The sequence below is a fragment of the Chiloscyllium plagiosum genome, chromosome 17, assembly GCF_004010195.1.
Source record: "Chiloscyllium plagiosum isolate BGI_BamShark_2017 chromosome 17, ASM401019v2, whole genome shotgun sequence".
Classification (NCBI taxonomy): domain Eukaryota; kingdom Metazoa; phylum Chordata; class Chondrichthyes; order Orectolobiformes; family Hemiscylliidae; genus Chiloscyllium; species Chiloscyllium plagiosum.
The window spans coordinates 28,178,032-28,193,923 of record NC_057726.1 but is presented as its reverse complement, the minus strand read 5'-3'; the positions used below and the strand labels follow the sequence as shown (position 1 = coordinate 28,193,923).

The following is a 15,892-nucleotide window of genomic DNA, read 5'->3' as shown; positions in this document are numbered from 1 at the left end:
ACAATACTCCAGATGCGGCCGCACTAGAGTCTTATACAACTGCAACATGACCTCAGTACTCCGGAACTCAATTCCTCTACCAATAAAAGCCAGTACGCCATATGCCTTCTTCACCGCACTATTTACCTGGGTGGCAACTTTCAAAGATTTGTGTACATGGACACCAAGATCCCTCTGCTCATCCGCACTACCACACTGCTGCTCTATACCGCCTCCATAGAGACGATTCCTCAAAGGCAGGGAGGTAGGGACATCAGGCTGAATTCAATGGCAAGTGTGTTGCTATGATATCTGTCCTGCAATGTGGGCAGAGGATTGATTATTCAGTGAGACAATCCACATTGTACCATCCACTGTACTGTCTAACGCCTAGTTATGTTATTGGCATGGTGCTGGAATTATACTGATATCGCTTTTATAGCGGTGAGTGACAACAGATTTTAAATGGGACTCGAATGTGACCTGCTCCACCAGGTTCAATGGATTTTGCTCTTTAACAAGTTTTCATTCTCTGAAAATGTACTTCCCCACATGTAGGAATATCATCCCATTCAATCAACACTGCAAGCCAAAAACAAAGTGTTTATGAAACACCCTGCTGTCAATGAATGCGCTACTGAATAGAAAGCATAATTGGATGAGTAAAGCACACTTACTTTAACAGCTGCTCTAGTTCACGTTTGATTTTGTTCACCACAGGGGGTCCTTGATAAACGAAGGCTGTGTACAACTGAATCAAAGTGGCTCCTGCTCGGATCTTTTGAAGGGCATCAGCTCCATTGCTGATGCCACCCACTCCTATAATAGGGATTCTTCCTGCACAAGCAAGCACAACAACTAAATTCATTAAATGTGACTTGTACTAGAGGGGCATGGATCACACTGGCAATACTTCAGCCTCAGCAGGATCTTTTACTATTTGGAATATACATAAATTCAACACAAAATGAAATAAAACCAAAGAACTATGGAGACTGAAAATCTGAAATGAAAAAAAGTTGCTGGAGAAACTCAACAGGTCTGGCAGCATCTGTGGTGAGAAAGCAGAGTTAACGTTTCCACTCCAGTGACCATGTTGTTTCTGCTTTCTCTGCGTAGTTGCTGCCAGATGTGTTGAGTTTCTCCAACAATTTCTGGTTTTGTTGCAAGTTTAATAAAACAGGGCAAGAATCTCAATTATATTATGATCAGTAAATGGATTTTGTGTATGCTTGTATAATAAAAATAAAGGAACTAAAGAATTAAAGCGTTCATTCATTAAATAGCTGAACTAATATAGACCAGAAAGGACCTGTGTGCTACCTTTTATCAATATATTCTAGATCACCCCAATGTCGCATTCCCATTCTATACCCATCTCCCCAATGTCATTAGTTACTAGAAATCTATCAATTTCTGTCTTGAAGTTAAAAAGTTCCTTCTCATCTCAATGCTAAATGGCCTGCCTTTTATTCTGAGTCTGTATCCCCTGCTTCTAGATCCCATAACTGGGGGTGGGGTGGGGATGGGGAGGAGGAGGGGGAAACCATGCTTTCTGCATCTATTCTGCCTATCACTTTAAAGACCAGCTGTCTTCTAAACTTTGCTCTACTCAATCTTTCCTCATTGGACAGTCCCACCATCCCAGGGAGTAGTCTGGTGAACCTTCAATGCACTCAGTCTGTGGGTATATCTGTCACACATGAGACCAGGCAGGTATGTCTAACTAGAGTTCTATATTATTAAACACAGACTTTTTTGCTCCTGTAATTGCTCTCTCTTTGCTGACTGAATTATCTAAAAGGAGTTACAATTGTTTTTTTGCCCTGGATTTGGAGAGGGCAAATCTGATTCCTCATCACAATAGAGCACCTTATTGGAAATATGTGTGGGCAAGACTGGTTCTGATACCCAGTGGTTAAAGCCACTGATCACACTGTCAATAGCCATTTCAGCAAACTACTGGAGGACACCTAGCGGCTGTCAAACGTTATCCCAGAGAAGAGGACAAAGTCAAATATTTATTGCATCAATCCGATGCTATTCCACTGTACAATAATCCTTTTTGTAACTCCACCATCCTTGTGCCTCTTCATGTCTTAGTGAGAGCCACGGGATTGTGTCCAAATGGTGAGAAATCTTTACATAATTTCATGAATCTGGAGATGTGGATGGTGAGTTCAAACTTTTAATCATGAACCTTGCTCAAGTTGAATGCAGCAACACGGACCTTTTGCTTTTGGTTAGACTTTACAAAGACACTGGAAGTGAAAGGACAATTTAAATGAAGGCCGTGTCCAACCTGATGCAACAGTAAAAGTGACCAATATCACTTTACATCCCGGGGTGGAGGACAAGGCGCTGAGGTCCCGGAGTGGGGTTCCCACAAAAAAAAATGGAAATTTAGCTGAAGAAATGAACTAAGTGGGCAGTGTCACTGAGGTGCACCTTAAATAAAAATATCTAGAGGGATGCAGAAACATATATGGAGGTTCTACTAGCTAATGATTATTGTTTCACAGCAACATGCTTTACTCCTCCAATTTTAATTCAACTGCCTTCACAGTCCATTTTGAAGTACAGAGGGCACAAAGTAAAGCATGCTGCCCTGAAACAATAATGTCTAGTTAGCTTGTAGATCTTCCATATATAATACTACATCACTGTAGATTTCTCAAGGCTCATTTCAGTTTAAAATAGTGATGTGACATAGCCAATTTAGTTCATTAACTTGGCTAAATTTCCATTTAAATCAAAGTTCCTTTTAAAAAATATCTTGAGAAAATCTGTTTGCTGTAATGGGTAAATTTTCTGCCTTTTTGCCCAGTGTTGTGTCAGTGAAGCCTCCCAATATTACGCCTCCTGTGCCCAATATTGAATTTGAACTCTCAGTCACTGATGCCATTTGTGATTCAATGTGGCTGAATAATACCTTTGGTTAGTGAATACATCTCATTCACAGTCTGTGTTGACATTTCCTTCAGTGGTGCTCCACTCAAGCCCCCAGATTGAGCCTGTTGTGGGTCTTGAAGAGACTGCGGCCTGCTGACTGTAGTGTTTGTCACAATGAGACCATCAACTCCCAGCTGCAATTTGGAACAGCAATACATCAAGTGGAAAATTACACATGGGAACGAGAATAATGCAGTGACTCAATAGATTCATGCCCTTTCACTGGCTTACCATATCTTATAAAGATAGAGAGGAAGAAAACATGCAAATCTAGCCTCACAGTCTGAATTCTAAAAGACAAGATCTGTCTCGACAACACATCCAGAACAAGGGCTGATTACCTCCTCTGGGTTTCCTGCTCCAGCCCGTGAAATGGAAAGCTCATCTCATCCTAGCCCAATTCAGGGAGCGGACTGGTTTATTTCTACGAATTCAGATCCATGATCAGGTTATAGGTGCAAGCTCAATGGCTGCATGTCCTCACCTCCATTACAACACCAGCAATGTCTTTTTTATCTTGAGCTGTCAGATCTGGAGCTATTTTTAAAAGTATAGCTGGCTTCCGGTTGACAGTTAGAGAGTCTCTTTCCTTCAACACCTGGAAAAAATTTTTAGGAAAAGTTGCTAAAAAAAACTTTAACAAGAAGTTATTAAAAAGGTGGAGACGCAGTATCCTAACAGCACAGATAGACCGAGGCACTAAAGAAATGAGAATGCCTAGATTTTCTTTCAAAAATAAAAGTAAGTACATGTTTGCCAACATGAAATAGGAATCAACAATGGGTATGAATAAAGAAAATAATTGTGGATAGATACTTGATTTCTCCTTTAACAACAGAAAATGAAAATAATGCATATATGTTGTATTTTACAATTTCAGGATGTTGAAACATGTTCTACAGAGAATCAAATACTCTGGACATGGTACTGACCAGCTGTCTGTTTAAATGATGTTGGTTGAGGGATAAATACAGGCCAGTGCTAAGACGGAACTCCCTTTATCTTCTTTTAAATGATGCCAAGGGAGCTTTTATGTCTGTACAAGAAAGCAATTGTGGAGTCAGTTTAACATCTCCGACAGAACACCACCCCTTCAATAGGATGTTGGTCTGTCAGATTAGATTCCGCTCTCAAGTTCTGGAGTTGGATTTGAATCCACAAGCTCCTGACACTCAGGTAAAGTGCTACCATTGTGCCATGAAATGACAAACAATAAGGGTGGCATGGTTGCTCAGTGGTTGGCATTGCCAGGGACCAAGTTTGATTCCACCCTCAGGGGACTGTCTGTGTGGAATTTGCACATTCTCCCCATGTCTGCATGGGTTTCCTCTGGGTGCTCCAGTTTCCTTTCACAGTTGAAAGATGTGAAGGTTAGATGGATTGGCCAAGCTAAATTGCCCAGCTTGTCCAGGCTGGATGGATTAGCCATGAGAAATGTAGGGCTTTAGGGTAGGGTAGTGGAGTGGGTCTGGGTGGATGCTCTTCAGAGGGTTGGTGTGGACTCGATGGGCCAAATGGCCTGTTTTCACACTGTAGGGATTCTATGAATCTTTGTTTTGCTTTTAGTGCTTATTGTATACTGCATAAATAAAGGAGAGCTTCTTGCTGACCTTCTCCAACAGAGTCCTCAGCTCCTTCTTGCTCTGAAGCGCTCTCAAACCTGGGGTGTTGGGACTGGACAGATTCACAACCAGATAGTCAGCTAATGGACCCAGCTGCTGGACCCCTTTCACATAGTCAGCCGCAGCATCTTGAGATAGCTTATTCTTCCCGAGATTTATACCCAAAGGTCTCCCCACTACCGAAACAAAAAATAATTCACATGTTTAGAAGAATATTCCAACAGAATATATTTGACAGATATTACACAGAGTTTGACAGAAAGGAGAAATATTACTCAGCATTAATTAAACCAAAAAAACCCATAGAACTGCAGATGCTGGAAATCAGAATCAAAGACAGAAATTGCTGGAAAAAACTCAGCAAGTCTGCCAGCCTCTGTGGAAAGAAACAGTTAAGTTGTTCTGAAGGAGGGTCATTGGGACAAAATGTTATCTCTGCTTTTTCTCCACAGGATGCTGCCAGAGGTTTTCCAACAATTTCTGTTTTGTTTGTGACAACTGGAATTAAACTGTTTTTACATCTTCAAAGACAAGGAAATTGGTCAAGTTTCTCCAGCGATTATTTTATAATTTTTTCCCACTGCAGATGTCCTGGAACCAATGCCTGTGTTCAGATTCCAGATGATAAAGTTGTGAAGGGTGGACTGCATGAGGATTACAGAATGGCACTGATTGGAACCTGAACCAACTGGCTTTGCAGAAGCATTAAAATCCAATTTAAACAACAATAAATGAAATGGCTTTTACATAAGGCCTCTCACACCTTCAAGATATCTTAAGAAGTTTTATAATCAGTGTGAATTAATTTCAAAATGCAATCACTGTTGTTTTGCAGAAAATAGCATCCAGTATCACAATTGTGCAAATACAATGCTCTGGTGATCTTGACTGAGGGATAAATTGTGTAAGACACAAGGACAACTCATTCTCCTTTCCTTGAATCATTGCCACGGGAATGATTAACATCCACTTGAACATACAAATGAGCTTTGGTTCAAAATCTAATCTGAATTAGCAATATGTTAAAAGATTGTGGGAGAGGGCTGAATGTGGACTTGAGGCTGTGATCAGCCATGATCATATTAAATGATGGAGCAGGCTTGAGGGGCTGAATTGCTTACTCCTGTTCCTTGTTCTATGGAATTCAAAAAGTCAATAAACTGCACTTCAGATGAGTTCAACTCAATTTCCATCAATAAAACCAGGAAATACTGGAGAAACTCAGCACATCTGGCAGTGCAACATTCCCATGGTACTGCACCGCAATGATCAGCCCAGGCATGGTGAGAGGAGGCTTTAATCCAAGGCAAATGTACAGTATTTAGGCTAAGGGATGGCAGATTTAAAAACAGAGATAAACATAGAACAGTACAGCACAGGAACAAGCCCCTCGGCCCACAATGTCTATGCCGACCATGATGTTATTCTAAACCAACCCCATCTGCCTGCTGAATGTTTGGATAGTGAGGAATGATATTAAAGGATACAGTGGGATAAAGGTCAGCTGGAATGCTGGGGGGAGAAAGAGTAGGTGGAATTTAATCTGGACAAGTGTGTGTGGTGATGCATTTTGGGAGGTCAAATGTGAGATGAAAGTACACAGTAAATGGCCACATCCTTAAGAGCTTTGACATGCCGAGGGATTTTGGTGTCGAAATCCTTAGTTCCCTGAAAGTAGTAACACAAGTGGATATGGTGGTAAAGAAGGCACACAGAATGCTTGATTTCATCAGTCGGGCATTAAATAGAAATAGTTTGCAAGTCATGTTGCAGCTATATAAGAATTTGGTCGGGTCACGTTTGGAGAACTGCGTGCAGTTCTGGTTGCCACACTATTGGAAGGATGTGGAGGCTTTGAAGAGGGTGCAGAAGAGGTTACCAGGACGTAGTCTGGATTGGAGGGTATTAGCTAAAAAGGAGAGGTCGGATAAACCTACATTGAATTATTTCTCTCAAAGGGCCGGGAACCTGTGAAATTCACTGCCTCAGCTTGCAGTGGACTACAGAACATTGAATAAATTTTATGAGGAGATAGATAGATTTTTAATTAGCAATGTGTTAAAAGATTGTGGGAGAGGGCTGAATGTGAACTTGAGGCTGTGATCAGCCATGATCATATTAAATGGTGGAGCAGGCTTGAGGGGCTGAATTGCTTACTCCTGTTCCTTGTTCTATGGAATTCAAAAAGTCAATAAACTGCACTTCAGATGAGTTCAGAACATCCCAACTCAATAAAACCAGGAAATACTGGAGAAACTCAGCAAGGCTGGCAGCAGCTGTGGACAGAGAAACAAGAGTCAACACTTGGGAGTCCGATATGACTTCTTCAGAATTGAAAGGATGGATTCTAAAGAAAGCTCATACTAGCCTCAAAACATTAACTCTTTCTCTCTTCACAGATGCTACCAGGCCTGCTGAGTTTCTCCAGCACTGCATATTTATACTTCAGCATTGCTTTTGTTATACTGATGACCATCAATGTTGGCACATCATGTATTAAACATTTTCAAAAACAATTAATTGACATTTAGCTGTCTCATTTGGCAAGTTGAAAATTTAGACAGTTATAAAGTTAACAAGGATGCTTTCAAATACCAACAGAATGCTGAAAACATTCAGCAGGTTAGGCTGCCCATGTTGAAGGATGGAAACATGCATTAATGTTTCAAGTTAATGATCTTTCAATTCTGAAAAGTGTACAGTCTGAAACATTAACTTGATTGTTTCTCTCCTCAGACTGGAATTGAGCTGGCGAGAATTTCAAGTATTTGCAGTTGTGTTAGCTCTGCAACTTTTGTAGTTAGGATTTCCTTTAGGTATTGCGTAAAAAAAGCTCAGTCTGGTGCCACCATGTGGCAAGACACGGTATTACAGCCAAGGCAGTTTTTTCCAATGGTCCGAGTTTGCACCTTTAGAAGAGATAAACGTGTATTGTGCACAGACTAAGTAGAGGAATAAAGCTGAAAAGAATTTGTGTCAAAACAAAACAGAATAAACTGAAACAATAAAGTGAAGCAGGTTTGATAAACAATACAGCACATCCACTGGATTCAAACATCTGTTACCTTACCAAACATCTTACCTTTTGTAAGCTGTTCCTGGGTTTCTGACCGAGCTTGAAGCCTCTGCTGTACAGCAATAGAACCATGACTATTAAAACCATATCTGTATTAAAGAAAAACACGTTCAAAAAGGCATCTTCTAAAAAATAATGAAGTGATTCTTAATGCTACACCAAAATTGGAGGTGTAGTGGACAGTGAAGAAGGTTACCTCAGATTACAACTGGATCTTGTTCAAATGAGCCAATGCACTGAGAAGTGGCAGATGGAGTTTAATTCAGATAAATGTGAGGTGCTGTATTTTGGGAAAGCAAATCTTAGCAGGACTTATACACTTAAGGGTAAGGTCCTAGGGAGTGTTGCTGAACAAAGAGACCTTGGAGTGCAGGTTCATAGCTCCTTGAAAGTGGAGTCACAGGTAGATAGGATAGTGAAGAAGGCGTTTGGTATGCTTTCCTTTATTGGTCAGAGTATTGAGTACAGGAGTTGGGAGGTCATGTTGCGGCTGTACAGGACATTGGTTAGGCCACTGTTGCAATATTGCGTGCAATTCTGGTCACCTTCCTATCAGAAAGATGTTGTGAAACTTGAAAGGGTTCAGAAAAGATTTACAAGGATGTTGCCAGAGTTGGAGGATCTGAGCTATAAGGAGAGGTTGAATAGGTTGGGGCTGTTTTCCCTGGAGTGTCAGAGGTTGAGGGGTGACCTTTATAGAGGTTTGTTAAATCATGAGGGGCATGGATAGGATAAATAGACAAAGTCTTTTCCCTGGGGTGGGGGAGTCCGGAACTAGAGGGCATAGGTATAGGGTGAGAGGGGAAAGATATAAAAGAGACAGTCCCAGCAACAACTGAATAATTCCCCACTCTCAGCATTGTATCTGGTGATATTACACAACGCAACTAACTGCAATATAAATCACTTGTGGATGCCAGGTGTTTCTATTGCCCTGGTATGCCACCAGCATAAATCCACATGTTTACAGAATCAGGAATGGAATTCAGGTTGCTACATAAAACTAGCAATCATTGACCTCAAACCCTGAATGATCACAGTGAAATGCACCTTTTTGGGTCTTCCTTTGCTTGCTGCATGCTGTCCTCAGATCAAAAGCAGAAAGGTGTTAGGGACAAGGACCAGTTTCTGCCAGCTTTGGAATGAGTGCGTCATCTCAGCCTTCAGCTTATTGAGTGAGATGAAATAAAGTGGGAGGAGGAACAAGTGAAGTACCATCATCAATACTGACTAGTCCCTTCAAAATTAAAACATTGACTGAAAATGTTCTCAATGTGCATAACATCAGTTGTCAAACACATTGATGAATCTACCTCATCACCATCTCTTTGCTCACCTCCTGCACTGTAACGAAATTATGAGGCTGTATATCTGAGATCCGTACTTGTTAAGCAGAAACCTTCTCCAAGTAAACATGGAGAAGACTGAAGCCATTAGGCTTCGATTTTCATTGTTCCTTAACGACTGACTCCATCCTTCACATTGGCATCAGATGGAGGCTGAATCGGACTGTTCACAGACTTGGTGCAATATCTCACTCCATGGTTTCCAACCACATCTACATATCACCACAAAAACCATCCATTCCATAGTTATATCATTGTCAGACTTCATCTGTCTCAGCTCATCACCAGCAGGGGTAAGTCATATGGCCCTTTGAGAACTGCTCCACCTTTCAATTCGTTTGTGGTTGATCTAGTTGTGCTCTCCACCACTTTCCTGTCTACTGTTTGCTCCAGTCGGTAACTCCTTGACTCCCCTCTCTATCAAAAGTTGGCTTAATCTAACCTTAAATAAGTTTGATGACACAGCCTCCACTACTTTCAGGGGAGGAGGATTCAACAGGTTAATGACTGTCTAAGAAAAAAATTCTCATCTCTATTTTAAAGAGAGAGCTTTTAAGTTTTAAACAGTGTTCCCTAGTTCTGATCTCCACCATGACAGGGAACTACTCCCTTTCAGGGTCTTATATATTTCAATTATTTCACCTTTTATTTTTCTAGATTCCTGCTGCTGGGAAGCCTACTCCAGATATTTGTTAACTCTACACTTGACGCTTCTAACTCACATCTTCCACGTTCTACTTCTGACCCAAATTTCTTCAGCCCATGCCTTTATTCACACCGAAGACTGCTCCACTATCATTTCTGTGTTTGCTAATCTACAATACCTAATCAAGCAATGTCCTGATTTTAAGTTTCTTATTTACAAATTCAATTCCTTGCACTTCCCTATCTCTGTAACCTCCTCCAGCAGATAGCTCTCCTCAGCTCTCTGCTTTCTTGAGCTTCCCATAATATGATCACTCTAGCAATTGTGACATGCTTCAGGATCCCTAAGCTCTGGAATTTCTCTCTTAAATCTTTCCACCTCCCTTGTTGTCCATCAGATACAACTTAAAACCTATCTCTTTGACCAAGCTTATGGCTATCTGCCCAAAAATGACATTATGTGACTCTGCATCAAAATTTGTTTGAGAAATCTATTCTGAAGTGGTTTCGAATGTGTTGTTATTTTAAAAGATGCTACGTAAATACAAGTTGTTGATGTTGAGTAATGTGTATTGTTTAATGTATTCCTGTGTGGTATAATGAAGAGATTGACCTTCAAAAGCGGTTTCTGTTAATTAATTCACTTTGAGGTGAAATTTAAGCACCTACAACAGGTTGCTGTCACTCATACTTACACCAAAATATTTTCTGTTAACTATAAAACAAGAATTTATACTTACAGCCCTTAGCTTACCTGTTGATAACAGCCTGATCAGACGCCAGTCTGAAGACCCTGGGTTTGGGATTTCCATCCTGGGGTTGTGGAGTGACACTTCCCACCTCCACAAATCCGAATCCCAGCCTGTAAAGACCATCAACTGCCTCCCCATGTTTGTCGAACCCGGCTGCAATTCCCACTGGGTTCTTGAACTTTTGGCCAAACACAGTGACCTCCTGAAATAGGTCGGGGATCACCAGTGAATAAGGCAAACAATCAACAATAACCAGTGAGAGCTATTCCACACGCTCAGCGATGTCAATCCTCCAATATTATCCTAGGGCCACCCGAATTAATCTCACGTTTATTTCTACGCGTTACACAGGAGAAGCATCACTCAACATTAGAAATATGTTTTTTTTCTCCCCAACTTTCTTGAACACTTTAATTTTTAATTATAAAAATATTAGATAGGGAAATGGCTGTTTTTTTAGCAGAGGTTTGGTGGGTAGTGGAGAGAACTTCAGTAACAATTTGAGAGTTGCAAAACCTACATAGAGTTATTTTTTCAGGCATTGTAGGTAGGTTGTGCATCCCAAGAATCATCGCACTCATCACTGTGAGTTTGGGGGCTTTTGAGGGCATTATGTTTGCACTTACTTGACCTCTCCTGCAGTTACTCACAGTCAGGCACATTGGTGGGCTATTGACTCAGAACATCCACAGTATTGTTTTCCTGCAAACTAGTCACTCTTGCTTTTAAGGATTTCAAAAGTAGTTGGTTGCATTTGAAAATGAAGCTGTTAAGAAGCTGATGGTTTGTATCTGAGCAAGTTCACAGTCAAATCAGAGGGCAGAGCCAAGCAGGTGATCTATCTTTCTTTAAAAGTACTTAAAAAAAAGGACTGAAGCATTTCTGAAGGTCTTCTCCCACACTATCCCCCTTACCTCACTCTAGAAAAACTTTGAATTTTTTTTAAGAGCAGGAACATTAACATTAGATTCCAATGTGAATTCACCTAAATCTGGTCATTATTTTCGACATTAAAATGCTTGATACATGGTGATACGCATCAATATCACATTAAGCCATTCTGAGACTCTCCATGTTAACTTCCCTTACAGGTCGCGAAAACTCCATATATTTCATAAGTGATATTAACTTCAGAAACACTAATCATATTATGATATTGCATTAGTTTGTACTCTATTATCAACTAAAATTACTGCAATCTGCATCCTTTTATCAGAAAACTTTGGGGACATTTTCTTCCATTTGCTTTATTTTTGTAAGGTAGGCAGTCTTTCTTACTTTCTTCATAGCAAAATAATTGCTGCAAGTACAGAGTAAGGGCAGGGTAATAATATGAAATGCAGCATGGATGCGGATAGTGGAAACATTGAAATATTATGTCCACAGCAAATTCAAAGTGCTTTATGATGCTAAAAGAAATTATGCATTCACTTCACTTCTTGTACAGATTCAACTGTTCTTTGGGAATGGTCAGGATGGACTTTGTGATGAAGACCTAGATTATGGTTTCATGAAATACTTACCAGGCTGGTGGAGTCCCTACATTTTGCCCATGGGATGAATCCCTTGGAAATAAACCAGATGGCAAGAGTATGTGAGGTTTCTGGATCCACAACCTTCTGCAGAGCAGGCATCAGGTGTCTGGCATAAAACTTCTCATCCCCGATAACAGTACAATACGTGAAAAACAGGCATGTACCACTGCCCAACACACGAACTGCCTCTCTCAAACGTCTCTGTATTGGGGTGAAGCAAAACAACACCAACATTAAAACCAAATCTGGGAATATGTTTACTCCTGCAACCATTCCGAAGTGCTGCAGGTTGGCTTGAAGTACAGCTTCTGGGAAGGACAGCGGGAGCTACTGGCTTTGTGCACAACACGTGCTGATACAGAAAACAGAAGAATGTTGCAAACAGCTTTGGAAGTTTGAGCAGAAAAAGATGACATTTTGGAATAGTCAAACATGGAAGACAACATGGAAGACTGCAATGATGCTTTTTAAATGGCATGAAATGGGGTGGGGGAAAAAAAAAGAGAAAGATTGAGAGAACTGCAGACAGCACGACTCTCTGGGCATGTTCAGATGGTAGAGAGGTGACAGAAGGGAATAAACAGTAAAGGAGCGGCCAAATGCTAGGGATTGGGATGGTGAAGAAGATGCCTCTATTCAAAGGGTTACAGAATGATTTGAGAAAGGGGACAAGGAATACTGAAGATTATTCATCTGGGCACATAGAACCGGCAACGTGACAGTGGTTAGCACTGCTGCCTCACCATGCCGGGGGCCTGGTTTCAATTCCACCCTTGGGTGTCTGTCTGTGTAGAGTTTGCACATTCTCTCTGTGTCTGTGTGGGTTTCCTCCAGGTGCTCTGGTTTCCTTCCACAGTCCAAAGATGTGCAGGTCAGGTGTATTGGTTATGGGAAATTGCCCATAGTGTCCTGGGATGTGCAGGGTGGGTGGATTAGCCATGGGAAATGCAGGGTTATAGGAACAGGGTGGAGGAATGGCTCTGGGTGGGATGCTCTTCAGATGGTCTGTGTGGACTCAATGGGCCGAATGGTCTGCTTCCACACACTATAGAGACTCTATGACATTTTTTCAGGGATTTCTAGTATTTCAGACTTTGCATTGAGAGTTGTCCAGAAGCGCCTTAGAAAATTCACATTTCAAGCCACAGGGGAATGAAGGACAACAGGGCACAATTTTAACCCATTCAAAACCCCCGAATTGGTCTGAAAGTCGTGCCCTACACTTATTCCGATACGTCACAATTTTAAAGCAGGCATTCCAAGATTCAGAATCACATTCTCGTTACAATTTTTAAAATTGTAAATGCATTTTGCTGAAGTTGCGTTCAAGAACAGATAAAAATGTAGCGAGAACTTTAAACCCAATCACATGCATTCTTTTATTGATTCACACAATAAAATCTTATTTAATGAGGTTTACTGGATGATATCATGTGGGCATTTTTCTCGGCTGCACTGAAAATTTAACCGAAATTTTAAAAAATAACTTGAGAAAAGTTCATACCCATTTACTTTGTGGCTTGCTGCATTAAGCAGCAGTGTGTAACCCTCTCTCCCCCCATATCCTGGTTGTTATTTATTGTAGCTCCCTCCCATGAGGAGAGTCCGTCAGCGAGTGAGAACACAAGCTGCATAGCCCGAACACATGAAGGAGACATTGTAACACAGTGTCGACCCTCCTACCTTCAGTGTACTGCTAGCCATTCTGAAATCCGAGGCAGCCCCTCTGTTTCCTGTACTCCCGGAACAGGCGGAGACACCAGACAGACAGGAAGCCTTGCGGTGGGTGAGACTGCCCTTTGACAGCGGTATTTTGTGTAATAAGTTACTGGTCTATGAGTGGACTGGTTTGTTTCAATAAATACCCCATCACACTGATATCAAACAATTTGTTAAAATGCCAAACTATTGGGAGAACCGTTTGTTGTTAGCTCTAACCTGGCCTAATTTTCTGTGGCTTTCGGATTCTTTTTAAAATATGAGTTATGACATACCTGGAACTAATGAGAGTTCAACCCAGGCTTTTTGGCTCTTAGGGACACTACTACTGCATCACAAGAGTCCAGTCTTATTTTGATTCAAAGCAGGATGTTCTAATCAGTTATCGCTGGTTTAATCAGTATTTTATTCCCCATTCCTTATTGTCCAGAGGGCAGTTAAAAGTCAACCACATTGCTGTGATGATTTAGAGATGCCGGTGTTGGATTAGGGTTGGGTACATGGTACGTTGGGAAAACCGAGCAAAGGATATGGCAACGGATGAATGGGCACCGCACAACAATCAACAGGCAGGAGTGTTCCCTCCCAGTTGGGTGTACAAAGTTAAAAATCACACTCACAACCCCCACCCCAGATAACATGCACACAGACAGACAAAGACCCACATGCACACATATATTTTGTGTGGTGAATTTTTTTGTACTTGCAGAGTTACATTGCACTTTGCTCAAAAACTGCATACATTCATGTAGAACTCTGAGCTCAAAAACTGCATGAATTTATGTAAAACTCTGTTATCTCACTTTTCGATCGAGCCCTCCACAATCACCTGATGAAGGAGCGTCGCTCCGAAAGCTAGTGTGCTCCCAATTAAACCTGTTGGACTATAACCTGGTGTTGTGTGATTTTTAACTTTGTACACCCCAATCCAACACCGGCATCTCCAAATCATGACTCCCAGTTGGGTAACACTTCAACGGTCCAGAACATTCGATCTCGGACCTTCGGGTGACCATCCTCCAAGGTGGACTTCGGGACAGGCAGCAGCAAAAAAGTGGCCAAGCAGAGGCTGATAGCTAAGTTCGGTACCCATAGGGAGGGCCTCAACTGGGACCTGGGGTTCATGTCACACTACAGGTGACTACCATTGCACTATACACACACACTCCTATACACACGCGGACACACGTATACACAGACACGCACACAAACACACACATGCACCCCCTCACAGACTTAAGACTTCTACACTCACGTACACACACATATACACTCTGTCTCACACTCACCCCCCACCCCCCCCCAACCCAGACAGACAGACACGGTAATAACAATGACTGCAGATGCTGAAAACCAAATTCTGGATTAGTGGTGCTGGAAGAGCACAGCAGTTCAGGCAGCATCCGAGGGGCAGTAAAATCCCCTCGGATGCTGCCTGAACTGCTGTGCTCTTCCAGCACCACTAATCCAGACAGACAGACATATACACACAAAGACCCACATGCACCCACATACATATACGTTTGTGAGGTGAATTTGTACTTGCAGAGTTGCATTGTACTTTGCTCAAAAACTGCATGTATTCATGTAAAACTCTGTTATCTCACTTTTTAGATTAGAATCAATCTAAACATCATGGCAGAGAACACAGGGACTAACACCTTCAACATATTGTCTAGCTAACACCAATTGTTACAGTTAACCTGAGAATGCAACTTTAAAAAAAACGTTTTGTGATTTACTCATGAAAGAAGTAAAACTATGATGGTATTCGAACAGATGAAAGACTCAACAGACAATCAAGGTATTTTTCAATGTATAATTTCAGTTACATCACACTGTAAACTTTTGCTCTAAATTCTGTGCCTTACACTTGTGCCCTCCACAACCACCTGATGAAGGAGCAGCGCTCCGAAAGCTAGTGCTTCCAATTAAACCTGTTGGACTATAACCTGGTGTCGTGTGATTTTTAACATTGCTGTGAGTCTGTATTAACATGTAGGTCATACCAGGTAAATATGGTAGCTGACCTTCTCTACAGGACTTTAGTGATAGGTTTTTACTGCAACTAGGAGAAAGTGAGGACTGCAGCTGAGGGAGATCCGGGTCGAAAAGTGTATTGATTGTAGTTACACGGTTGTTTCAAGGCCAGCTTTTGGCTTTCAGATTTTCTTTATTTATTCAATTCAAGTTTCACTATCTGCCCTTGTGGGATTTGAACCTTGGTTTCCAGAACATTAACTTGGCATTCTGGATTACCAGCGCA

The 15,892-nt window shown here is 41.4% G+C and overlaps 1 protein-coding gene across 2 annotated transcripts in view; it reads right to left on the bottom strand.

Annotated features, from left to right (window-relative positions):
- dhodh (dihydroorotate dehydrogenase) overlaps positions 1–13,698 on the bottom strand; it is a 14,526-nt gene extending 828 nt beyond the window's left edge. Inside the window, exons 1-9 of one of the 2 annotated variants that reach the window (XM_043706730.1) lie at positions 13,591–13,698; positions 11,896–12,108; positions 10,375–10,574; positions 7,636–7,718; positions 4,542–4,729; positions 3,416–3,529; positions 2,912–3,065; positions 657–816; positions 147–296 (exon numbers count right to left, since the gene is read on the bottom strand). In XM_043706730.1, coding sequence (XP_043562665.1) covers positions 254–296; positions 657–816; positions 2,912–3,065; positions 3,416–3,529; positions 4,542–4,729; positions 7,636–7,718; positions 10,375–10,574; positions 11,896–12,108; positions 13,591–13,611 — 1,176 coding nt within the window. In that variant the 5' untranslated portion in view covers positions 13,612–13,698 and the 3' untranslated portion in view covers positions 147–253. Of the gene's footprint in view, positions 1–146; positions 297–656; positions 817–2,911; positions 3,066–3,415; positions 3,530–4,541; positions 4,730–7,635; positions 7,719–10,374; positions 10,575–11,895; positions 12,109–13,590 lie in introns of those variants that run through there. The other variant, XM_043706729.1, reaches the window with a different exon arrangement.
- Positions 13,699–15,892: the final 2,194 nt, after the last annotated feature.